We start from the raw sequence: 25439 nt of genomic DNA on the forward strand, positions 1-25439 counted from the left end.
GGATACTGGGAGTAGTATGAGAGTATGAACCCCCTCCTCTCCCCAGTTGGGCCTCTTCCTTGCAGTGGGGCGCTCTTGGCCCCTTGCCTGCCAGGACACAAACACACCATGGCCCGACAGCCCAGATGTTCCTGGGCAGGCTTAAATTACAGTCCACTGCCCTTTGTCCCCGTAGGTACTACACTTGTGCCTGTCAGAATGTGGGGCTCATTTTGGGTTTGTAAAATAAAGGGCACTGGAGCCCAGGACCCAGACTGTGCCCTCTACAGAGCCAGGTTCTGTTCAGGCCCCAGGGCTGCATAAGGTGTTCTTTGTGCCGGGGATGCCTCCGGGGCCGGGTGTTGGAGGCGGGCCCCCAACCCAGAGCTAGTCCCTGACCACTGATGCCAAGAGGTTGGCTGTGGATCAAGGGTTGAGGGAACCCTCAAAGCCTGCGTTACGGACCAGACCCTCACTCCCATCCTGAAGCCCCGCCCCTCCCCCGCCCGGCATTACTCAAACTTGCTAAAAGGGGCTTTCATTAACCACGCCAGTCTGAAAATTCAGGCGGCTCTCCCCGCCCCTCCAGCCCTGGGGGCTTCAGGAGGGTCTGGGCTGCCTGCCAGCCCCGGCAGTCCCCAGACTTGGGGGTGGGGTGGGGAGGCGGTGCTGTTACCCTCTGCTTCCTGCTAGGTTTCCAGCCCGGAGTTTCCTCAGGCCCCGGCCTCCCCCGCTCCCCACCCTGCTCTTCCTTAACCCTTTCCTCCGGGGAAGGAGTGGCACAGGTCCGGTTCTCTGCCTCGTCGGGGAGGGCTGGGAGGGGCGCGGTGGGAGGAGCTGGGAGAAAGTCCCCGAAACCGAGCCCCCTCTCCCCCACCGGAACGCCCCTCCTTCCCCTTCCTCTTCCTTCCACCCAGGAAAGGGGAACGTGGAAGGAAATTAACTTTGACCCCTGATTCTGGCTTCGGGCCTAAAACTTGGGTGGAAGGCGGAGGTTTCCAGGACCCTCTCGCGCCCTCCCCCCGCCCTGTCGCCCCCTCCTTCGGCCCTCCGCGCCCCTTCAAGCCACTAGGCAGACGGAGAAAGGGTTCATCCTGCAGGGGCTGGCGCAGTGGTGAAAGGGGAAGGCTGGGGGCGGAGGGAAGGGCGGTGGGAGCCCAAGTGGTCCCACCCCCAGCTGCAGCCCCTGGCAGGAAGAGATTGTAGCGGGAGCCGCCGCCAAAAGGGACGGAACTCGGGCGGACGGGCGCCGTGGCTGTGGCTGGTGGGTCCGTAAGCCGAGAGGACCAGGCTGAGGCGGGGGGCGCGCCGCTCGGCGGAGGGGGCGTGGCCTGGACTCCTCCCGCACCCTGCTGGGGCGCCTCCCGCGCTGGGACCCGGTTGACACCGTCGGCGCCCTTCTTCCAGGGGCGCCGGGGCAGCCATGCTCCTGTCCGGGGGCGACCCTCCGGCGCAGGAATGGTTCATGGTGCAGACCAAATCGAAGCCCCGGGTGCAGCGGCAGCGGCTGCAAGTGCAGCGCATCTTCAGGGTCAAGCTGAACGCCTTCCAGAGCCGCCCAGACACCCCCTACTTCTGGCTGCAGCTGGAGGGGCCCAAGGAGAACATGAGCAAAGCCAAGGTAAACAGCTTGTCCCCACCCCCACCCGCCCCTTCCAGCCAGAGCCCTCTCGCTCTCCCCTGCCCGGGGGAGACAGGGGTCCCCAGAGATCCCTCGACCTGGATTCGGCACTATGGCGGGCAGGTAGTGGGCCAACGTCCTGCCTTTCCAGATCTGCAGGCTTGACTCCTTCCCTCTGGTTCCTTTTTTTCTTTTCTGCCTCACCCCTCTTTTGCGTGTCACTTCTGTCCCTCAAGTGCGCTGCGAGACCCTCCATGGTACGTGTTCCCTCATGAGCCTTCCAGCATCCACAGCCTGCTCCTCCATCTGGGGAACAGCTTAAGGTCCTTCTATGGCCTCTGCAACACCTCTTTGTTCTCCACCAAGACACTGGAAGGCCCAGGTCCTTCTGTCTCTTTTTACGTCTCCTTAAATCCTGGGTTGCCCCTTGGAGGCTCTCAGAGTGCTGGACTGGAGGGGCCCTTAGAGATGCTTCTAGAGCAATGCAGGCATTTTACAAATCAGGCATTGGGGATTGGAGAGGGTAAGAGGCTTGCCTGAGCACACAGTGTCAGGTAGGCAGGAGGGTGGCAGGTGCTGGGACCAGAACCCAGGGCTCTGGGCTCCCTGCCCCACACTCTTGATGCCCTAGGTAGCCTCTTGCAGGGGCTGGCGCGGGCGCGCCCGTGTGTGTGCGCGCCCGCGTGTGTGCGCGCCCGCGTCCGTGCACAGCTGCTCTGGAAGGCAGCCGTCCCTGGGGATGGGTGGGAATCTTGGAGGAGGGCTGTGGGCTTTCAGATGAAAGGGCCTGCTGTGTGGGGCTGGGCACTGGACAGGCCAGGTCACAGTGTACCTCTCTTGCATACTCCCTGGCTTCTCTTAACAAGGTTCTCTCTGGCCTCCAGTCATGGCCAAGGTCTCCCTCTTCCCCCAGATTCCCTTATCTTTTCCTAGTAGGAATGCTACAGTTTCTTCCCTGGGCCCCAGGCCATTCGCTTCCTGTGTATCTCTCACCCCTGCACCCTGCCCAATACACACCCCTTCCCCGGCTGGGTCTATACCAATATCCTAATTGGTCAAGGCCATGGGTGGGGGAGCCCAGAGTACACTGGCGAGTGGCAGGCAGGCAGGCAGGCAGGCTGGAAAGTTCCTCCCTCAGCCCCTCCACTGAGTTGCTTGGTCAGCAGTTTTTCCAGTTCTGACAGAGGTGCTGGGGGGTGGGGGGAGGGGTGCCTGCCCAAAGAATGGATTGGCAGGCACCCCTCAGATTCAGACTTTTCAGTAGCTGGAATAGAGTTGGTTAACAACAGCAACCTTTGGGGGTGTTTTGGGTTCTTCATCTTTTTATTAATTTGAAACACAACAACTCACGCTTTTATGGGATTTGCACTTTCAGAGGTGCCCAGCTCCCCTGCCCCCTGCTTAGATCCCAGATCAGATTCTCTAGGCCTGTCTGCTCCTGCTCCTACTGCTGCCTCAGGGTTCCTTGGGCCACTGATCCCTCCCTTACACTCCAGGCCCTGCTAAGGTAACCAGTGGTTCCTTCAATTCCCCCACCCTGTCACCTCAATCCTCTTTGTCTTCCTTTGGGGAAAGGCCCTGTTTAAGATGGAGACAAGGTGAGGGGCTTCTGGGTAACTCCCTCTCTTATTGCATAGAATTTGCAGAAAGGAGAGATAGTTGGAGGTTTGGAGCAGGGGAGCAGGGTAGGTGGGAAGATAAGGCTCTGTCCCAGGAGTCAGGAGATCTGGGCTTAACCTGCTGTCACCAAGCTATGTCTGGTGTGGCAGAGAGAGTTTGAGATTGAGGTTTGCTACTCTCTAACTGGGTGACCTGGGGCAAACAATTTACTCTCTCTTGAGCTTATTTCCTCATCTATAAAATAATATAACACCCACATCACAGAGGGATTGTGAGTCAGCTGAAATAATGCATGCTTAAGCACGTTTGCAGATGTGGAGAGCTATGGGGGATAGATGTCAGTTATTATTGTATAACTTTGAACGAGTGCTTTTGTTTCTGATTCTGGGTCTCCTTGTTTGTAAAGTGAAAACCTTAAATTAGAGTAAGAAGATTAAATGCTCTCTAAATTCCAGCAATCTGATACATGACAATTTCTCAAGTATAAGGATGTTTTGTGGCTTCCATGGGGAGATGCTGTGGCTGACCCCAATCCCGGCTGCAGGGATATAGAATCCTGCACTTTGATAATGTCGTACTATGCACAGGCCACCTGGCAGAGAAGACCTAGCGAGATCGGAGACTGAAGGATGGGAAAGGGGTGAGCATGGGGATGGCTGGCTTGTGAGGGGAGGGGAGGTGAAGGACACAGGCTTATATCTGGAGAAGGAACTGGGTATGTTTCTAAATTATATGCACTGGTTTTTCAGGAAAATCTCTGTAGAACTCGAGTGCTTTTACTTTATTTATTTAAAAAAATTTTTAATGTTTTTTTTTTTGATGTTTATTTATTTTTGAGAGAGAGAGAGAGAGAGAGAGCGTGAGCAGGGGAGGGGCAGAGAGAGAGGGAGACACAGAATCTAAAGCAGACTCCAGGCTCTGAGCTGTCAGCACAGAACCTGATGCGGGGCTCAAACTCATGAGCTGTGAGATCATGACCTGAGACGAAGTTGGACACTTAGCAGACTGAACCACCCAAGCGCCCCTCAAGAGTGCTTTTAATTGTTATCTTGTAGTGGGATTTAAGAAATAATGAGGACAGGGGCACTTGGGTGGCTCGGTTGGTTAAGTGTTCGACTCTTGATTTCGGCTGAGGTCATGATCTCATGGCTTGGTTCTTGAGAACGAGCACCACATCGGGCTCTGTGCTGACAGTGCAGATCCTGCTTGGGATTCTCTGTCTCTGTCTTTGTCTCTGCCCCTCCCCTGCTTGGATTCTCTCTCCCTCTCTCAAAATAAATAAACATTAAAAAAAGAAATAATAAAGACACTGCTGGAAATCACCTTCCCAGGCAGCAAAAACAAACACTGGGGTAGCCTCACCTCTCTAAGGTGAAATCAACAAGTGGAAAGGAGGGTTTTAATAGTGACAGAGTTGCCCAGGGACAAGCCCTGCTCAGCGCTCTGTTCTTGGCAACAATGTGAGGAAGGGTTGAGCACAGAGAGGAGAGGTGACATTTCACTTTTCCCCTTTTTGGAGATGATGGAGGGAGATGAGGGGGAGCCAGAGACTGGGTTCAGGGAGCTGTGGGACAGGGCATGATTTGCTGACTTTTGGTTTGGCTTGTCAGATGGAAGCCGATCTGTCCCTGCTCCACACTGAGCAGTAACATGTAAGTTGGTGGCCAGGGGCATGCTGGAGCTGGCTGCTACTTAACCCACTGTTAAAATTTCAGGAAGTTTGGAAGCCAGTGGAGTCCCATTGGTAATTTGAAATTAGCCATGGTGGGAATATTTATGCCACAGAAACTGTCACATGCTACAAATCATGTCTATCCCCCAACCTGGCTGATTGCTAAACACTTCCCGGCACATCTAATTGTGTTTTGGGCAACCGATCCTTCTCCCTTTTAAATTTTTATTTAAAAGAGTTTTTGTTTAAAAATGTGTTTGAGAGAGAGAGAGAGAGAGAGAGCACTCGAGCAGGGGAAAGGGGCAGAGGGAGAGGGAGAGAGGATCTTAAGCAGGCTCCATGCTCAGTGCAGAGCCCAACTCGAGGCTTGATTCCACGACTATGGGATCATGACCAGAGCTGAAGTCAAGAATCGGATGCTCAACTGACTGAGCCACCCAGGAACCCCTTCTCCTTTTTTTAAAACTTAATTTTTTCTTTTATCAAAGTAATGCACAATGTAAAAGTCCAATAGTTTTTAAAAAGCTCACACTAGGACACCATGATTGCCTGCCTTGTCCCTCCCAACTCCCTCTTTGGTGCTCTTCCTTGTAGGCAGTATTGCCTTTGGCATTTCCTCATCTCCACATTCCTAAAAACATATATAGGTACTGTTATATTTTGACTAATCAATTTTAGACATTTTTAAAAAAAATCTTGTATTATTTATTTATTTATTTATTTATTTATTTATTTATTTATATTTTTATGTTTTACTTTTGTTTTTATTATTTTAAATGTTTATTTATTTATTTTGGAGAGAGAGAGAGAGAGAGAGAGAGAGAGAGAGAAATTTAATCCCAAGCAGGCTCTGCATGGTCATCACAGAGCCCGACTCTGGGCTGGATTCCATGAACTGTGAGGTCATGACCTGAGCCAAAATCAAGAGCTGGATGCTCAACCGGACTGAGCTACCCAGGAGCCCCTTATTTTTTATTTTGAGAGAGAGAGAGAGAGAGAGAGAGAGAGACAGAGAGAGACTGAGAATTAGGGTGGAGGACAGGGGCAGGGGGAGAGAGGGAGGGAAACTGACACAGCCTCCATGTTCCGCGTTAAGATTTTATTTTGATATAATCTCTACATCCAACATGGGGCTTGAACTCACAACCCTGAGATCAAGAGTCACATGTTCTACCGACTGAGCCAGCCAGGTGCCCCAGTTTTAGATACCTTTTGACATACCATTATTGTAGGTGAGCCTTTAGTCCCTTATATCACCATCCCTTCTTTTTTTCTCAGTATAGTTCTATTTCAGTTTTCTCTCAGACCTGTATTTACTGTTTGCATCATTATGCCTGTGCAAGCATCACACGTATTTGAGCACTGCCATGTACCCTGCTTATGTTTTCTTGCTTTTATTTCAGTGACGTTAAGAACTCCTTGTTTTTTTAATGTACTTGTTTTTCTTAGTACCTGTAGCCAATTCTAACAACTTCAGTGGCTTCTCGCTACAGTTTTCTAGGAGGTCTATGGCTTCAGGATGTCCTTGCAGTTCTAGATGTTTTCCTGGAGACATCCTTCTTTCTGTCTAGTCAGGACTACACAGTTTTCTTCCTAGACTTCAATTTGCTGTCATTCTTGGCAGCCCTTTGCGTTTTTTCTTTGTTAAGTGCATTATTTCCTGGACCGAATGCCTTTCTCTTTCTTGGGTTGGTGGAGCACGTCCACCAGTTGCGTCATAAGTTAAAAAGATGGTGCAGTGCATGGGGCTCCTGGGTGGCTCAGTTGATTGAGCCTCCAACTCTTGGATCTCAGCTCAGGTCTTGATCTGAGGGTTATGAGTTCAAGCCCCATGTTGGCTCCATTCTGGGTGTGGAGCCTATTTAAAAAAAAAAGAAAAAGAAGTAAAAGATGGTGCAGTGCTGAAGAATATACTAGTAACATGCTTGCCTCTTGAGTCTTACCCTCCAGTCTGAACTAGTTGTCCCCCGTGCCTGACGATGCTTTTGGTCCTAAAACAGTGCCTAGCAAATAGTGGGTGCTCAGTGATGATTTGCTGAATGATGAATACATTCTGAGATTTCTCTTCACCGTCATCCTGGAGATTGTCTTTGCTTTCTTCGTCTATCGGATCTCCTTTCTTAGTTTCCATTGTTGATTCGCTGGAGAATGCTCTCCAGCAGCTTCCTGAGAAAGGGTTTACAGGAGGTAAAATGTTGGAGGAGGTAAAATGATATGCATATTTGCATATCTACATTGCATAGCTGAAGGTCACTTGATTGATAGTTTGGTTGGTATTGAATTATAAATGGAAAATTATTGGTGAGATCGGGCCCTGTTTCGGGTGAGCACGAGCCTTGCATCGAGTGAACATGAGCCCCACTTTGGGTGAACTCTGCTTCTCTTTCTCTCTCTCTGTCTGCCCCTCACTTACTTGCACCTTCTCTCTGTCTCAAATAAATAAATAAATGGAAAATTATTTTCCTTCAGAAGTGTGGAGGCATTATGCCATTGATTTCTTGCTTTAGGACTTTGGAAGCTCTTTAGGTCCCAGGTCCTTTGTGTGTGAAGTGTTTTCTCTCTGGAAGTATGTTGTTTTCCCCACTGTTTTGAGGTTTCTCAGTGAGACTCCTCTGTGTGGGTCTGTCTTCATCCATCATTGCTTATTATTGCTATATTCTGGGGGCCTGTCTCTCTGGACACTCGTGTTCTTCAGATCTAGACAATTTTCTAGATTGGTGACTAGATTGACTAGATTGGTGACTAGATTGGTGATTGGAAAGTTGGTGACTTTCCTCCTTGTGTTTTCTCTGTTCTCCTTTTCTGGAACTCCTTTTTAGACATTAATGTCCCAATGTACTGGCCCAATGTACTTTTGCTTATTTTTTTCTCCTGTTCTCCAATTCTGACTTTTTGCTCTGTTTTCTGGAGAATTCCTGAAGTTTATCGTCCAAACTTTTTATTGGGTCTTCCATTTCTGCCATTTTATATATATGTGTATACATATATATATATATATATATATATAATGTATATATTATATATATACATACATATATACATATTATATATACATTATATATATTATAAGTATATATTTATAATATACATATATATTAATGTTTATTTATTTTTGAGAGAGAGAGTGGAGAGAGTGTGCACTCGCACTCGTGCTAGTAGGGGAGGGGCAGAGAGAGAGGGAGACAGGATCCAAAGCGGGCTCTGCTGGGCTCTGCGATGACAGCAGACAGCCCCAATGCAGGGCTCAAACCCACAAGCCGCTAGATCATTACCCAAGCCGAAGTTGGACACCTAACTGATTGAGCCACCCAGGTGCCCCTGCCATCATATTTCTAATATCTAAAGTCATTTGTGGGGGTACCTGGCTGACTCATTCGGTGGAGCATGTGACTAATTCTCGGGGTTGTGGGTTCAAGCCCCACATTTGGGTGTAGGGATTACTTAAGAATAAAGTCTTTTTTATTTTTTAAAAAAATTTTTTAATGTTTATTTTCAAGAGAGAGAGAGAGTGGGGGAAGGACAGAGAAAGATGGAGACACAGAATCCAAAGCAGGCTCCAGGCTCTGAGCGTCAGCACAGAGCCTGATGTGGGGCTAGAACTCAGGAAATGTGGGATCATGACCTGAGCTGAAGTCAGTCGCTTAACTGACTGAGCCACCCAGGTGCCTCAAGAATAAAGTATTTTTGTAAAAAACCACTTATGTTTTTTGAATTCTCTTTTCAAAAATAACACCGTATTCTTGTTTAATGTGTGCAATGTTCTCTATCATCTCTCTGAGACAGCAATGGTAGTAAACTTTTTTTTTTTTTTTAAAGTAGATGCCATGTCCAGCATGAAGCTCAAGGCAGAGCTTGAATTGATGTCCCTGAGATCAAGACCTAAGCTGAGATCAAGAGTAGGAGGCTTAACTGACTGAGCCACCCCGGCGCCCCAATAGTAAACTTTTTAAAGTTTTCTTCTCCCTCCCGAGTATTTCAAATTGTTCCCCACCCGTTTGTGTATGTTTTCTGTATATTTATTTCACATTAGAAGTTTTCCTTATCTATCATGATAATCCTTGCTTGAGGCTGACACTTGTTGATTTAGAGCTTGGTTGTACAGAGATCTGAGGGCACTGTCTGTTAGGAAACTTGTTTGGTGATCTTTAGGTCTTGGCTCTCCAGCTGGCCAGATTTCCAGAATGTATTTCTCTTATTCTCTGTCCTGGCTGCTAAATCGCTGAATGGGAAGAATGAGTTTCTTGGCATTCAGCTTTCATTGTAGACTTCATTATTCATCTCTCCTCCCTTCCTTCATGTTTTTTGTATGATACCCACACCCTCAAGTATGGCGATCCACCTCTAATCCTGGGACCTTGTTTCCCGCCGTCTAGAGAACAAACCTCACAGCCTTTGTGTAGGGGGGCAGTTGGTCTCCCGTCTCGAGCTGCTCTTCAAACAACTTGACCTCAGTCTGCCTTTTTATTTATTTATTTTATTTTAATTATTATTATTTTATTTATTATTATTATTTAGATCTTATTTTTAAGTAATCTACACCCAACGTGGGGCTCAAACTCACAATCCCAAGATCAAGAGTTGCATGCTCTACCGACAGAGCCAGCTAGGAGTCCCTTGGTCTGCCTTTTTAAAGGTTTCCCATCACTCTCAATTCCAGAGTTTCTTGGTGCTGCCATTTTCTGAGCCTTTTGACTATTCTGCAGGGTAATTTGGGGGTGGTTCTGGACAGCAGACAATGAATGGTAATTGCCTTAGGAAAAAGGAGATTTCTAAGTCAGGTGTTAAATGCTAGAACACCTTGATCAAGTATAGACCAATATTAAAACTGTTTCGTGTTACTGTTTTTATTTAACTTACTAATTGACAGAGGACCTGTGGACACTGCGCAATGTATTTTGACAAATACACAACTCTTTTTCTGTGCTTATTTTGTTCCTGCCTCTTCTCTCCTTTTTTCTTCTGGAGGAAAAAGATTGGGGTGGGCTTTAAGCAGGCAGATTGCTCCAGAATTTTCTGGATGTCATTGCCTGTTGTTTCTTTACATTTTCTTGCTGTAAGGTACAGACGGCACTATGGTTAAGACCCCAGACTTTGGAGTCAGAGTGCCTGAGTATCCCAGCCGACAATCTGTTTAACCTTGGACACGTGCCCTTCCTTGCTCGTCTAAAATGGGGATGATAGCAAATTCCTTATAGGGCTGAGAGACAAATAAATGAGATCATGTGTCTAAAGAGCCTGATACACAGTAAGTATTCAATAAATATTAGTTCACACTTACTATTTGGAAAACAATCTTAGTTTTTATATACCTGTTAGTTAAAAAATATTGAACAGTGAATGGCACAGCAAATATTTTCAGCTCTTTGCACAAAGAGAAAGAAACCACCGACAATCTTCTTCCTCAGCACCTCTCTTCATTTCTACATGTTGTTTTCAAGTAATCGGAATATAGGGTGCTGGGGTGGGGATTTGTTAAGGTCTATGACAGTTATCCTGCGCCCGGTCAGATTCACCCTCGCCAGACAGTGGACCAGATGAGGTTCTTGGTGGGAGGGGTTGGCTTGGGGTGTCTGTCAGGTTTTGAGCTGGTTTTGGACTGATTGAAAAGGGGTTAGACCTGGGCCTAAGCCTAGGTGTATTTTAGACCCTTTGGGGAAGGGGCTGGAGGTCTGTGGCCTGGTCCTGGTGGAAGAGGTAAACATAGGCCTGAACGGGATGGCCAGGGAACCGAGCAGAGGGGCTGGAGCCGTCTTCAGGATGGCTTTTGGTGATCTAAGAGGGAGCCTTTGTTCCCTGTTAGGGGGAAACAGGGAGAGGGGTGACCTTCAGAGACACGGGGATGTAAAGGGACAGGAGGGACATGAGGGCAAATACAGTTGACATGGGTTGACTGATTAAGAGGGAGAGCCCACGCTCCCTTGGAGCTCATGGGGGTCATGGTGGTGCAACTCAGCCATATTGGGGAGAAACCCAACCTCATCCATCACAGTGACTGCCAAAGACTGAGTGGTTGAGCCCTGTAAACATGAGGACTTGGTCTGCCCAGAGAGCCAGAGGCCTTCCTTTTGGTTCCGCCACTGTGCATGTCTGCGGGGTTCTCCTGGATGCTGGCCCAGTGACTTACCTCCTCCTCTGTTCCCTCTGGGCAACAGAGTTACCATGGTTACAGGTACAGGTTGTGCTAGAGACCTTCTGGAGGGGGATTAAGCCAGAATCCCACAGGATTAGCCTATAGTCACTCTGCAGTCTGAGGAGGTAGAAAGAACTCTGGTTTCGGAGTCAGACACATGTGGGCTGTGGTCCTGGCCCATCGCCCTCTAGCTGTGTGCCCTTGGGCAAGCTACACAGCCCCTGCTGGGCAAGCAAAATGGGAATAGGATGGGCAGACGTCAGGCTAAGCGCTTCCTTCATATTAACTCATTGAAGCTTCATAGTAGCCTGATGAGGTGGGAAACTGTTGTCCCCATTTTACAGATGAGGAATCCAGACACAAGGAGGGGTAAATAACTTGCCCCCTGGTCACATAAGTTCCTGGCACATGGAGGATTCTCAGTAGTATGTAATTCCCCTCCCCTAGCTGTCTCACAGTTCTAGAATGCCAGGGTAGGACTGGACCCTAGGGGTATGTCACTGTCACTTAACCTGCCATCTTACAGGGGAAAAGACAGAGGCCCTGAGAAGAAGGTAAATTTCCTACAGTTGACCTAACCTGTTGCAGTCAAGTTGGAACCAGAATCAGGTCCCTCGACTCCAAGCCTAGGTGCTTCCCCCTTCCCCCCCAGGCCTCCCTCATTCAGTCAGAGAGCTCCCTGAAAAGAAATGAGTGTGTGAGGAGGCAGGCCTAGAGAGAGGGGCTGGCTGTGTGTGTGTGTGTGGGGGGGGGGGAGGGTGCAAGCCAGTGGCAGGCCCATAAAGGAATGACTTCCTTTGTGTTCTCCCCACTGTGACTTCAGGAGTATCTGAAGGGCCTGTGTAGCCCGGAGCTGTGGAAGGAGGTTCGCTACCCGCAGGCCCTGCACTGCGCCTTCCTTGGGGCCCAGGGCCTCTTCCTCGACTGCCTCTGCTGGAGCACCCTGGCCTACCTGGTGCCTGGTCCCCCCGGCTCCCTGATGGTGGGGGGACTGACCGAGTCTTTCATCATGACCCAGAACTGGCTGGAAGAGCTGGTGGGGCGGCTGCGCTGGGGCCCTGCCGCTCTGCTCACCCCCCGGGGAATCTGGGAGGCTGAGGTGACCAGGGCTTTTGGGGCCCTGGTCTGGATCCGTGGTGACCAGTATGCAGGGGATCTGCTGCAGCTGCCCCCAGCGGTCCAAGAGCTGCTGCTGAGCCTGGTGCGGGACGCTGCAGGCAAGGAAGACATCATCGAGTGGCTCGGCCGCATCGGCACCTCTGAGTCCTGCCCTGACCCCGAGGTGCTGATCTGCCCTCCCCACCAGCAGAAGGAAGGCCCGGCCATGGTGTCTGTGGGAGACGGTCCTGGGCCCTTCCTGGAGGTGGGGACTCTCCAGAACAGGAGCCCAGAACATTCAAAGAGATTAACCAGCCTGGGAGCCACCAGGGCCCTGGTCTCGGGCACCCCAGGCCAGAACACACAGCAGGAAACAACCAGCCAGCTGGTAAGGTAAGTTCTGAAGAATCAGTTTGGTTTCTCTAGACCCTGTCCCTGTTCCCCCCTGCCCCACGGAAATGGTTTGAGATTTACCTGGCCTAACCACCTTTCCAACAAACTTGGATTTCCTCCAGGGTCGATTCCAACAGCCAAGGTAGTACCGACAGTGCTCGAGAGGAAGGGCCCGTGCAAGCCACCAGCAGCCAGGACTCTGCAAACCACACACAAGCCCCATCACAGCAAAGGCAGGTCCAGAGAGTGGAAGATAAACGCCCCTTCCAGCCTCCCGTGTCAGCCCTGAGCATGTGCCCGCCCTGGAAGGCCTGGACCCCGGGGCCAGCGTTTGGGCCCTTATGGCCAGGGGCTATCGCCGCAACCTTCTGGAGGATCAATGAACTGCACTCTCTCCACCTGGCCTGGCTCCTGTCCCAGGCATGTTTCAGTTTTCCCTTCTGGCAGAGGCCCCTGGGCCCCATTCAGTTCAAGCTACCAGGGCAGAATCCTTTGCCTTTAAATCTAGAGTGGAAGCAGAAGGAGCTGGTTCCTTTGCCCAGCATGGAAAGCCCAGACTGCAGACCAGATGGGGGACCAGGAGGAGATGCAACCCTACAGAATTGCCCGAGGCCAGAGACCCCCCAAAAAGTCATGAGTTTATTGGTGGTCTCAGGGGGCTCAGGCGTAAAGGACAAGACTAGCCCAGGACTTCCACAGATAGGGCCCCCCTTGACCTCTGCGCCCCAACTGCAAGCTGGAAGCGAGCCAGGGGATCAAGGAAGTGTGCAGTGGGATTGTAAGGGGCCAGAAGAGGGCCCTTCTGTACTGCCAACAGGACAAGGTGTGCCTACAGCTCACGGGGGGTCCGTAGCTCAAGAGGGGCTGACAGTTCAGTCAGCACCCGATGCTCAAACAGTGCCTGAAACTCTCGAAGTGCCCGTGGCTGCGGCAGTGCCCACAGCTCAAACCCCACCCACAGATCAGGGGCTGCCTGCAGTCCCCAAAGTGCCTACAGCGGAGATGATGCTGGCAGTCCCCACAGAACCTGCAGCTCTCAAAGTGCCTTCGGTTCCGACAAAGCCAGCAGCTCAAGGGGGGCCTGCAGCTCAGAAGGCAGCCGTGGGTCATCCGGCATCAGCAGCTCAAATCGTACCTGCGACTCCCAAAACTGCCACAGCTCAGAAAACGCCTACAGCAAAAATGCCACCTGCAGCAAAAACACCCAAAGCTCAAACTGGGCCTGCAGCTAAAACAGGGTCTACGGCCCCCAAGGGACCTGTGGCCCCCAAAGCACCTGCAGCTTCCAAAGCCTCCAGAGGCCCCAAAACACCTGCATCTCAGAAGACGCCCACAGATCCAGGGCCAAGCCTGGATGCCGCCAAACTCCTGAGCGAGGTGCAGCCTTCGTCAAGGGGCAATGCCTCCTTGCCAAAGGGCCATGGGGAGTCCAGAAGGCAGGGTCCTCAGTCCAGCAGCACCTTGACTTCCGGTAGTCAGCACCAACCTCAGATGGAGGGGCTCCTGGGGGCTTGGGAGGGGGCCCCGAGGCAGCCGCCTCGTCACCCAGGGGCAAACAGCACAGTGACCAGCTTCCAGAGGTACCACGAGGCCCTGAATACACCCTTCGAGCTGAACCTGTCGGGGGAACCCGGGAACCAGGGGTTACGGCGAGTGGTCATTGATGGCAGCAGTGTGGCCATGGTGTGAGTAGCTACAGGTGTGGCGTGGGCTGGGAAGTCTGGGGAGCTGGGGCAGGGCATCCCCGGGGGGGACAGAGCGTGGGCATCCCCTTCGTATGTGGGTGACATGGGTTCAAATGGGGAAATGATAGGATGGAAATGGCAATGGTGGGTGACTGGGGCATGGTAGGAATGTGCACGGAATCATGCAGACAGTCCTGCCAAGGGACGTTTCTTTCTCTCTCTTTGATAGAAACAGAAACAGGCTCACAGAGGTAAGGCATCTGGCCCAAGATTCCAGAGCCTCGTAAGGGACCTGGCTGGCCTTTGAGTTCAGATCTGTCCACTGCCAAGGCCCGTGCTCTTCCCACCGCAGCCCGCCTGTCTCACATAGCACAGCGTCTGTCAACCCCAGGCCAGCTACCAATGTTTAGCCTGAACCTTAAGGCCCAGTCCAGGTGTCCTTTATGGAGCTTTTCCTGAGTGTGCCAATCAATCCTTAGAGACTGTCCTCCTGCAATGTGCTTACTGCTCTACACATGCTAGCATAAATGTGTGCAAGACCACTGAATTTGTCCCCACGGGACAGTAGTTATCTGTGCTGAGCACACTCCTGGCCCACAGTAGGTGGAATGAATGTTTGTTTGCTTCTGGCCCTGACTTAAGTTCTTTGGGTGCAGAGGTTGCCTTCTTTTTCCTGTTGCCCTGGAGTTTCCCGCACACACACACACACGCACACACGCATTCACCCCACACGTGTGCACACAGCTGATCACATGCACATAGCCCCCGACATGTGTGCACACACACGCACACGCAGAGTAGGTGAGTGAGCCCAGTAGGTGCTTACAGAATGTTCGATGATGGAGGAGAGGGAGAAGGGCATTGCCGGTTGCTGATGCAGGCATGTGGCATTGTCTGAGGGAGGAGCAGAAAGGCAGGGCCACTCGTCAGGAGGAGGCTGCTCACTTCCCACCACCCCCCACAGGCACGGCCTCCAGCACTTCTTCTCCTGCCGTGGCATTGCCATGGCGGTGCAGTATTTCTGGAACCGGGGACACCGAGAGGTCACTGTGTTTGTACCCACCTGGCAGCTGAAGAAGAACCGGAGGGTGAGAGGTGAGCTGTCCACTGCCCACCCCCTCCGCCAGCCCCTGCAGCATCACCAAGCTTTGCCTTTCCCTGCCTCTCTGTCCCTGCCGTGGCCTCTTCCACTTCGCCCTTCCTCTGAGCATCTCTGTCTTCTGTCTTTCACCTCCAGAGAGCCACTTCCTGACGAAGCTGCACTCCCTCAAGATGCTTTCAATCACCCCCTCCCAGCTCGAGAACGGCAAGAAGATCACCACCTACGATTATAGGTGTGCCAGTCCCAGGCCTTTCTGGAGGGTTCCAGGGGCTGGGCTGGTGTGTCGGGTGGAGTCCAGCCTCACCTGCTCTGGGGAGATGGAGGCCACCATGTCAGAGGGTCATGTCAGAGAGGATGGCGTGGTGCACAGGCCCTCTGTAGGCAGAGGGAGGCACACAGTGAGGAGAGGGCTCCAGGATCGGCTCTACCCAAGGCTAAGGGGGATTCCTGACTTTGGGACTCTCCAGCTCCATTCCCTCAGTCTACAGGCTCTCTGACCTATGGGCTGGATCCCACTACTTTGGATAGGACCTGCCCAGGTGACTCCTGGTGCTTCCAGTGAGCTGCTTGCCCAAGTGACTGATTTGGGGCCTCGGTTTGGGCTAAAGTTCAAGTCTCCAGGAACTGCTTCAGTTTTTTTCCTCCCTCCCCAGCCCTGGCACTGGGAGGAGGTATGTGTGTGGCTGTATGTGGTTGGACCCCTGGCAGGGCTCTGAAAATGGAGTTAGACTGGCCTTGTCTCCTCGCTAAAGCCCCAGTACCTCCCTACTTCCCTACATGTCAATCCTAAGCACCTAGTCCCCAACATGGCTGCAGGACCAGAATGCACAGGGGGAGCCTGTGATGCTGCCTCTGTTGGGGCAGGGAAGGCCCTGCCATAGTCACTGGTCCCAGGCTGGAGTCTGTGCCCGGTCTCGGCTGCACTTAGGCACCTCCTATGCTGGCCAATGAGAAGTTCTGTTCTTCCCCACTTTTCTCAAGACCTGGCATCCATTCAGCTGGAAGGGCCAGGCATGGCAGCTCAGGCATCCCTCCTTCAAGAGCTAGGCCCCCTGGTAAGGTCTTTAAGCGCCTCTAAAATTTCGGGTCTGGGTTTGAGGGAAGATGGTTGTTCTGCAAAGGTCCCCTGCTGGGCACTTGTGGAATAGCATGCTTGGGGCCGCCGGAATGGCAACCTTTCGGGGAATGCCGAGAAGTAGGTGGCCTTTGCTTTCTTTCCTGGTCACAGCCCTCTTTCAAGGAGAGGTGATCCTTGGAAAAGTGGATTTGTTTATTCAGGTATGTGATTTTATATATGTTTTATATGTATATACATACATACATTACATACATATCGGTGTATGTATGTAGTGTGTATATGTACATATGGATGTATGTATGTATGTCTTGGCATGTATGGGAATGTGGTGCATTGGTGAAGAATAGTAATGGAACATGTGTGTGCATGCTGTGTGGCAGGCACCGAGGTAGGCACTTCAGTGCACTGTTTGTCTCATTCAGTTTAATCCTCACAGCAATATAGGGTAGGTATTTTATGTCCATTTATCAGATGTGGAAACTGAGCTAGTAAAAATGCATGTGTGAATGTGGGCGAGTGTGCAGGTTTCAGCGTGTGTGTCTGTGCATGTGTATGTGAATGCCTGTGTGCTAGATAGGGGCGTGTGTTTGTATCTGTAGATGGGGGTGTGCATCCAAGTTCACCCTCCCCGGGGGCTAGTGGTGATCCCGGATGGCTGCACAGACGGACGAGGAGATGGGCTCCTGAGCCCTGGCTCCCCGACCACCAAGGGCAGCATTTTTGTTCAGCACATCTCCACGTGAAACTGCAAGTTCATTTTCCCTAAAGACCTGGGAAGTAAGGGTTTCTGGGTGGCTAGCAGCAACCCCTCTCCCTGCAGGTTCATGGTAAAGCTGGCAGAGGAGACAGACGGCATCATTGTCACCAATGAGCAGCTCCACATCCTGATGAATAATTCCAAGAAACTGATGGTCAAAGATCGGTGAGGTGATCCCAGGGACTTGAGCTGTTCCTTCCCCATGGATGGATGTCAGCCAGCCCCTGGCAGGGGGTGCTGGGCTTGGGAGAGGGCCCTTAGAGCTGTGCTCACCAGACGTTGGTCTCAATTCCTGTTCAGACATCTGGGGGTTAACGGGCTGTATGAATCATGGGCTCCTCTATGACCATATCTCCTCTCTCCCGGGTCCAGCCTACTGCCCTTCACCTTTGCGGGGAATCTCTTCATGGTGCCAGATGACCCCCTGGGCCGTGATGGCCCCACCCTGGACGAATTTCTGAAGAAACCAAACAGGTAATGGGCCAAGCCTCTGCCGCCTCCCAGTTCCTCTTGGGACTGACCAGAAACTTCTCCTTGGTGCTAACCAACATTTGTCTAGTGCTTAACCATGAACAGAGTGATTCGATTTTTCAGGCTTATGGTTTTACAACATATTTTTAAAAATATTTATTGATTTTTAAGAGAGAAAGAATGCATGTGAGTGGGGGAGGCAGAGCGAAAGGGAGAGAGAATCTTAAGCAGGCTCTGTGCAGAGCCTGACGTGGGGCTGGAGCCCATGAACCGTGAGCTCGTGACCTGAGCCAAAACCAAGAGTCAGACACTCAGCTGACTGCGCCACCTAGGCGCCCCGACCTCTACCACATATCGATGCATTCATAAGCCACTTACAGTATGGTTTTGCAGCTTTAGTTTTGCACATGTGCATCTTTCCACAGTTGGCATTTGTACTCAGCATTTTATGGCTCCCCCCCCCCCGCCCCGCCCAGATACATGCCATGTTAATTCATGTGGCTCACTTTAATGGCTGCGCGGTATTCCATTCTAGAAGTACCCAGGGGATTTATCGAATCTCTTGTCAAGGGCCATTTGACATTTTCCATATTATGCTGTTGGCAGCAGTGCTCCAGGGGACAGCCTCATTCTTGCTGCTGTGGGAATAAAGGGAGCTGGGCTAGGGGACGTACTGCTGAATTTTTTCCATATTTATTGTCTCCTTGGATTCTCACAACCTGGGTTAGACATACATGACTTCTGTCCTGGACCAGGTTTGCAGCAACTCAGACGCTCTGGCCTCCTCCTGCTCTGAGCTGCCTTATTGCCCCCCTCTTCCTAGTTCCCAGCAGAGGATGGTGGTAAGGACCTTATGGACAGGGCATTGCTTTCTGGACCGGGTCCCTCAGTTTCATTTCCCTGATTTGAGAAAAAGTGCTGTGGAGGTTTGTCTGCTGTGCCCTCTCTCAAGTGCCTTGTCAGGCCGCCTTCCTTCTTGACCTCCCCCTGGCTTGCTCGTCCTAGGGACAGGTTGGAAGTGCCAGTCATCTAACTCATACCAAGTCATTAGCTTAGAAGTGGTTGAAAATGTTGCTTGGTCAACAAGGGTTTGATTGGGTGAGGCTTCGCATCGCATATGGATGAATCTCCAATATGGAGGCCTGGCACGTGCTGGAGATAGAGGAGGTACCTGCGGGCAGGGTCCTGATGGAGGCTCTGGCGCTTGGCCCAGCCTCAGGGGGACCTAGCAGTGGGGTGAGGCTCCGCAGATGTGGTTTCCCCCTTGGGTGCCCCTCCCTCCTCCAGCAGGCCCCTGAGCCCCTCCGCTCTGCTCTTCTGGTGTAGGCTAGACACCGACATCGGCAACTTCCTGAAGGTGTGGAAGACGCTTCCTCCCAGCTCGGCCAGCGCCTCTGAGCCAAGTGATGGTGCTGACCCTGCACCTCCAGAGGGTCTGCAGAATATGGAAGAAGTCCGGGAGGAGAAGGAAGAGAGACAGGACAATGAGCAGAGGGAGGGGCAAGGGGTGCAGGAGCCACCTGAAGAAGATGCCCTGGACTCCTCACTGGCATCAGTGTTCAGGGCCGAGTGCCCTTCCCTTTCAGAGGAAATCCTCCGGTGCCTCAGCCTCCAGGACCCCCCTGACGGTGCCCTAGACATTGATCTTCTGCCGGCGCCAGCGTCTCCCTACCTGGGCATCCCCTGGGACGAGAAGGCTCCCTGCCAACAGGTTCTTGCCCACCTGGCCCAGCTGACCATCCCCAGCAACTTCACTGCACTCTCCTTCTTCGTGGGGTTCATGGACTCCCACCAGGATGTCATCCCTGACTATGAAGCCCTCGTGGGCCCCCTGCATAGCCTCCTCAAGCAGAAGCCGGACTGGCAGTGGGACTGGGAGCATGAGAAAGCCTTCTTGGCTCTGAAGCGAGCCCTGGTGTCTGCCCTCTGCCTGACGGCCCCCAACACCCAGCTGCCCTTCCGCCTGGAGGTGACAGTGAGCCAAGTGGCCCTCACGGCCGTTGTCTATCAGGAGCACTCGGGGAGGAAGCACCCTATAGCCTATACCTCGAAGCCCCTCCTTCCTGATGAGGAGAGCGAGGGCCCCCAGTCAGGGGGAGACAGCCCCTATGCGGTGGCCTGGGCCCTCAAACATTTTTCCCGCTGCATTGGAGACACCCCAGTGGTCCTGGACCTTTCCTACGCCTCCCGGGCCACTGTGGACCCTGAGGCGCCAGAGGGCCGCAGACTTTCCAAAGCATGGTTGATCCGATGGTCCCTCTTGGTACAGGACAAAGGCAAGAGGGCCCTGGAATTGACCCTTCTCCAGGGCCTGCTGGGAGAAAACCGACTGCTGACGCCCGCGTCCTCGATGCCTCGCTTTTTCCAGGTTCTGCCTCCTTTTTCCGACCTGTCCACTTTTGTTTGCATCCACATGTCGGGCTATTGCTTTTACCGTGAGGACGAGTGGTGTGCTGGCTTTGGTCTCTATGTCCTGTCTCCCACCAGCGCCCCTGTCTCCCTTTCCTTCTCTTGCTCCCCGTACACACCAACCTATGCCCACCTGGCGGCCGTGGCCTGTGGCCTGGAGCGCTTCGGCCAGTCCCACCTCCCTGTGGTTTTCCTCACGCATTGCAACTGGATCTTTAGCCTCCTCTGGGAGCTCCTGCCCCTGTGGAGGGCTCGAGGCTTCCTCTCCTCGGACGGGGCCCCGCTACCTCACCCGAGCCTGCTGTCCTACATCATCTCGCTCACCTCTGACCTCTCGTCCCTTCCGTTCATCTACCGAACCTCCTACCGGGGCTCCCTGTTTGCTGTGACAGTGGACACCCTGGCCAAGCAGGGAGCACAGGGGGGCGGGGAGTGGTGGAACTTGCCAAAGGACGTGCCGATCCCTGTAGTATCTCCTCACACCATGGGCAAGAGGCCTGACTTGCTGGCATTACAGCTGAGCGACAGCACTCTGGCCGATATCATCGCCAAGCTGCAGGCGGGGCAGAAGTTGTCTGGCTCCTCACCCTTCAGTTCTGTCTTTAACTCACTCAGCCTCGACAAAGAGAGCGGCCTGCTTATGTTCAAGGGGGATAAGAGGCCTAAGGTCTGGGTAGTCCCGAGGCAACTCCGGAGGGACCTGATTTTCTCCGTGCATGACCTCCCCCTGGGCGCCCACCAGAGGCCCGAGGAGACCTACAAGAAGTTGCGTTTGCTGGGGTGGTGGCCCGGGATGCAGGAGCATGTGAGGGACTACTGCCGAAGCTGCCTGTTCTGCATCCCCCGAAATCTCATAGGCAGTGAGCTGAAGGTTATCGAGTCCGTGTGGCCCCTCAGGTCTACCGCCCCCTGGTCCAACCTGCAGATTGAGGTGGTGGGCCCAGTCACCATAAGCGAGGAGGGCCATAAGCACGTGCTGATTGTGGCCGACCCCAACACCAGATGGGTGGAGGCGTTCCCCCTGAAGCCCTACACGCACACGGCAGTGGCCCAGGTGCTGCTCCAGCACGTGTTTGCCAGATGGGGCGTTCCCGTGAGGCTGGAGGCTGCCCAGGGCCCCCAGTTTGCTCGGCATGTCCTGGTGAGCTGTGGGCTGGCCCTGGGAGCCCAGGCAGCCTCCCTGAGCAGGGACCTCCAGTTCCCCTGCCTGACCAGCTCAGATGCCTACTGGGAATTCAAGAGGGCCCTCAAGGAGTTCATCTTCCTGCACGGCAAGAAGTGGGCGGCTTCCCTGCCCCTGCTGCACCTGGCCTTCAGGGCCTCCTCCACCCAGGCCACGCCGGTCCAGATCCTGACGGGGGATGAAGTGAGGCTGAGTGAGCCCCTGTGGTGGGAGATGAGCAGTGCCAATATTGAAGGGCTCAAGATGGATGTCTTCTTGTTGCAGCTCATTGGGGAGCTGTTGGAGCTACACTGGCGGGTGACCGACAAGGCTAGCGAAAAGGCAGAGAATAGGCGTTTCAAGCGGGAGAGTCAGGAGAAGGAGTGGAATGTGGGCGACCAGGTCCTCTTGCTGTCGCTCCCCAGGAATGGCAGCAGTGCCAAATGGGTGGGCCCCTTCTATATCGGGGACCGGCTGAGCCTGTCTCTCTACAGGGTCTGGGGCTTCCCGACTCCAGAGAAGCTTGGGTGCATCTATCCCAGCAGCCTGATGAAGGCCTTTGCCAAGAGCGGCACACCCTTGTCCTTCAAGGTCTTAGAGCAATGACCGGGGTGCCGGGAGAGCCCCCACTCCAGGGTCCTGGGCTTTTGCTGCTAAGCCTCCCCCAGCCTCGAGAAGTGGTCTCATAGCCCCTTGGGGGCCTCGGTTGTGCCTTTTGTGGAGAAGTCAATTCACAAAGCTTTGCTGAATTGCCTTGAACTGGGGATCAGCGTCCCTATGGAAGCATCCCCAGTTTGGGATATCGGGAGAGTCTGTCAAAGGCTGTGAGATATGGGCCTCTGGCAGTTTTACCCTGGGGGGCAGAAAGTCCCCTTTTTAAGGTAGGCCAGGCTCATTGTCTTTCCCCGGGTATCCCCATCGTCCTGTCACACGTGTGCAGGTACATACACACGTCCCCCCAGAATGTTACTCCTGCCTGTCCTAACGGTCAAACGGTGTTGGCTCTGGGCCTCAAAATCGGAACCACATTCCCTTATCAAACAGAAATCTCGAATATGGACTCTTCCCCTGAACTGTCCACCTGGGGACCTTTTGCTCTTCTCGCTGTCACAGCTGACCCAAGTCCATGAGGGCTGTGGAGAGGCAGCCCATTCCCAGTCTCACAGCCACCTTCCTCAGGCCAGCCTAGGCCTGTCCAGTTGTCGAGGAGGGACTGGCAGTTCTGGGCCCAAGGCTCAGAGCTGGGGTAGAAGTACGGCCAGCCACATAGAGCATCCCGATTGTCAGCAGGGGAAGGGCAAGGAGAGACAGCCTACCTCAACTGGCTCTAGCCAACGAAGACAACCCGTCCCCTGCTTCAACGGCGTCAACCAGAACAGGAATCAAGGATCTCGATGCCGAGTGTGGCATCTCTACCTGACAAGCTACTTCAACTAGACCGAGGGGCCCAGGCCTCTGTTTGAAGGGGGCAGGGCGTCTGAAATGAGCAGTGCGGCACGTGGTGAGGTACTGGCACGGCTCTACTTTCCAACCCTGCCCCAAAGCCCACAGTCCTCTCTTCCCATGTCTACTGTACCCCGTATCCCCAGACCCCACACAATGTGTGACTGCTTTGGTTGGATCGTCCCCTTCCCCTGCACCTGCCTTCTGTGTAGAGCAAAGCCCAGCTCCCTCGCAGCCACTTCCTGCAAAGATCATCTTGTAGGGACAGTGAATTCCTCATAGCTGTGTGCACTTACACTCGCCCTCTGAGTGGCTGCTGCTTCTGCTGACTGTAGTTTCCTGGTGAAGGCTAGCACTGTGTCACTCTTGGGGGGTGGGGGGGCTCTAAGTAGTTTTATTTTTCCAAAGCTGAGCCAGACTCCTGGCCCAGCTCAGGTTGCCAAAGCGCTTGGCATTGCTAGAGCCAGAGTAGGACCCACCATCGAGTCCAGTTTGCTTGTTTCACAGCCAAGGTGAGAGGCCCAGAGGGGAAGTGACGTGCCCAAAGTCACACAGCTGGTTCGCTGGTGGCTGAGTTGGGACCAAGACTAAGCTTCCTAGCTCTCAGTTCACCCTAAACAGGTTTCTGGCGACAGGTTCAAGGGAGAGACTCCCTCAGAGCCGTATCCCATCCCCCATCTCCCAGTTCTTGTAGACAAACTGCTTCGTTGTTGCTCTTAAATCATTTCCAGCTGTTAATCCTGTCCAGGAGAGAATGGTTGGGTGACAGCTGAAAAACTGAAAGGTGAGCTGTGGGATTGTTAGCAGACACCTTCTTTCCTCCTCTTTCCCCTTTTCTCCCCCTCTTCTCTGCTTCTCCCTTTAGTGGTATGCCCAGCCTCCTCCCTCCCCATGCGGTACCCACATCCCAACTGCCCTCCTCCGCCCGCTCCACGTGTTAACCACATTTATGGTCTTATATCCTTTTATATGATTGTTTTTCATTCGATTTGTCAATAAACGGATCCGAATGGAACCAAGGTCTAGTTCTCTTTAGCTGCAGGCTCACTTATGGGTGGGGAGGGTGGGGGGCAGTTGTGGGGTGCTGCTGCTGCATGTTTCCCAGGCTGAGTTGAAGATTTGAAGGCCTGGGTAGTACCCTTTCAAGCTCACCTGACGCATGGTCTCATTTTATAGATGAGGAGACTGGCACCCAGGTAGTGAGATACATAAGGCCCCACGGCTGGTTTGTGGCAAGGCTGGGAGGGGAGCCCAGGCTATGGGCTCCCACGCAGCTGCTCTTTCCAGTCCCTGTCATGGAAGAACTGGGTGAATGAAGCCTGGCGTGAGAGAATGGCATCAGCGCTGACCCAGCTTAGTTGTATTGGAAACACGACAGAATTAGGTTTGGATATCGACTCTATATCTGCTACCTGTGTGGCTTGTTTCTCGAGGCCTCGGTTTCCCCATCTGTGAGATGCAGGGTGATGACTCCCAAGTTACGGGATGGCACAAGGATTACATGAAATAATCTGTGCAAAGAGGCTACTGTGGTGCTGAGTGTGGTGTGAGCTTTCATCTCTGCCGTGGACTGTATGTTTCTGTCCCCACCAAATTCATATGCTGAAATCTTAAACCCCAGGAGGATGCTATTAGGAGGTATTAGGAAGGCCCTTGGGAGATAATCAGGTTTAGATGAGGTCATCAGGGTGGAGCCTCCATGGTGGGATGAATGTCCTTTTAAGGGAAAGGGGCCACTCCTTGCTCTGTCTCCACCATGTAGGGTACAATGAAAAGATGGCCATCTGCAAGCCAGGAAGTGGGGTCTCACGAGACACTGGATCTGTCAGCACCTTGATCTTGAATGTCCAGCTCCAGAATTATGAGAAATAGGTGACTGTTGTTTAAGCCCCGCCCCGACCCGGTCTATGGCATTTTGTTATAGTAGCCCGAGCTGCCTGAGACAATCACGTACTAGCTAACATTTCTCTTCTTCCTGCCCTTGGAACTCTTGCCATTTTTGATCCTCAGCTTCAGAGACCTTCCTAATGTTGGCCAAGCTTCCCGACTCTGGGCCTCGGCTTCTTGGTGCCTTCCTCACCTGCCCAAACTTCTGTTCAGCACTGGCAGGGGTATGGAGCAGCAGGAGGGAAACTTCTTTCCTGAGAACTCCCCAGTGTGTGTGTGTACGCTGTCATTCATTATTCATGGAGCACCTACTATGTGCCGGGCCCTGTCTAGGTGTGGGCTGGGTAGCAGGTCATGTGAGTCATAGGGTCTCTGCCTCTTGGAATCCTCAGTTAGGTGAAGGAGACAATTCAACAAGCAAATGCAGTGCAGGGGAGTAAGAGAGAGAGAGAGAGAGAGAGAGCATAGTATATGAGCTTGGGGCTCAGGCACCTGGGATCTCAGCTCACATGCTATTCAGACAGGTCATGGTCTTCCCTGACCCCCTTCACCAGGAGTAATGCACATGCCCTTAGTACAAGGCAGCAAGGGAAAGGCTCAGAACTCCTAAGTGGAAAGCCGAGCAGAAAGCTGGCTCAGCAAAACCTCTTTAGTTTTTACTCAGGATGACTTTAAGCAATAATCAGATTTTACCCACATTGGCTTCTGAGCGCTGGGATGGTGAGATTTTGCTTCTTCGCTGTTCAACAATTCTGAGCAGGATTTGAGATTCCTCCTACCTTTAGGGGAGGGCATAGTAAAAGTTTGTCTAGAGTTGACCATTACGGGCATCACAGCCTACCAGTCACTGCTTCTCTCGTTTATGCCCATCACGATTTCCCCTTCTCATATGGGGCACTGGAAGGTGGGCTTTCCCCAGAGAAATTACAAAG

General features: G+C 52.6%; 1 protein-coding gene across 1 annotated transcript; it reads left to right on the plus strand.

The window, feature by feature from the left end:
- Nucleotides 1–745: 745 nt before the first annotated feature.
- On the plus strand, nt 746–23635 carry NYNRIN (NYN domain and retroviral integrase containing). Its single transcript, XM_058738678.1, has 9 exons — nt 746–764; nt 1387–1600; nt 11846–12513; nt 12636–14198; nt 15163–15293; nt 15436–15532; nt 17199–17300; nt 17508–17609; nt 18933–23635. The coding sequence occupies exons 2-9, from the start codon at nt 1403–1405 to the stop codon at nt 21781–21783; spliced, it is 5712 nt and encodes a 1903-aa protein (XP_058594661.1). The 5' UTR covers nt 746–764; nt 1387–1402; the 3' UTR covers nt 21784–23635.
- Nucleotides 23636–25439: the final 1804 nt, after the last annotated feature.

This window comes from Neofelis nebulosa, chromosome 7, assembly GCF_028018385.1.
Source record: "Neofelis nebulosa isolate mNeoNeb1 chromosome 7, mNeoNeb1.pri, whole genome shotgun sequence".
Lineage (NCBI taxonomy): Eukaryota > Metazoa > Chordata > Mammalia > Carnivora > Felidae > Neofelis > Neofelis nebulosa.

Bases quoted from the DNA above. Each gene is read 5' to 3' on its own strand.
- NYNRIN (XM_058738678.1), top strand. From the start codon at position 1,403: ATGCTCCTGTCCGGGGGCGACCCTCCGGCGCAGGAATGGTTCATGGTG. The intron at 12,514-12,635 runs GTAAGTTCTGAA...GATTTCCTCCAG, and splicing joins ACAACCAGCCAGCTGGTAAG to GGTCGATTCCAACAGCCAAG. The intron at 15,294-15,435 runs GTGAGCTGTCCA...TTTCACCTCCAG, and splicing joins GAAGAACCGGAGGGTGAGAG to AGAGCCACTTCCTGACGAAG.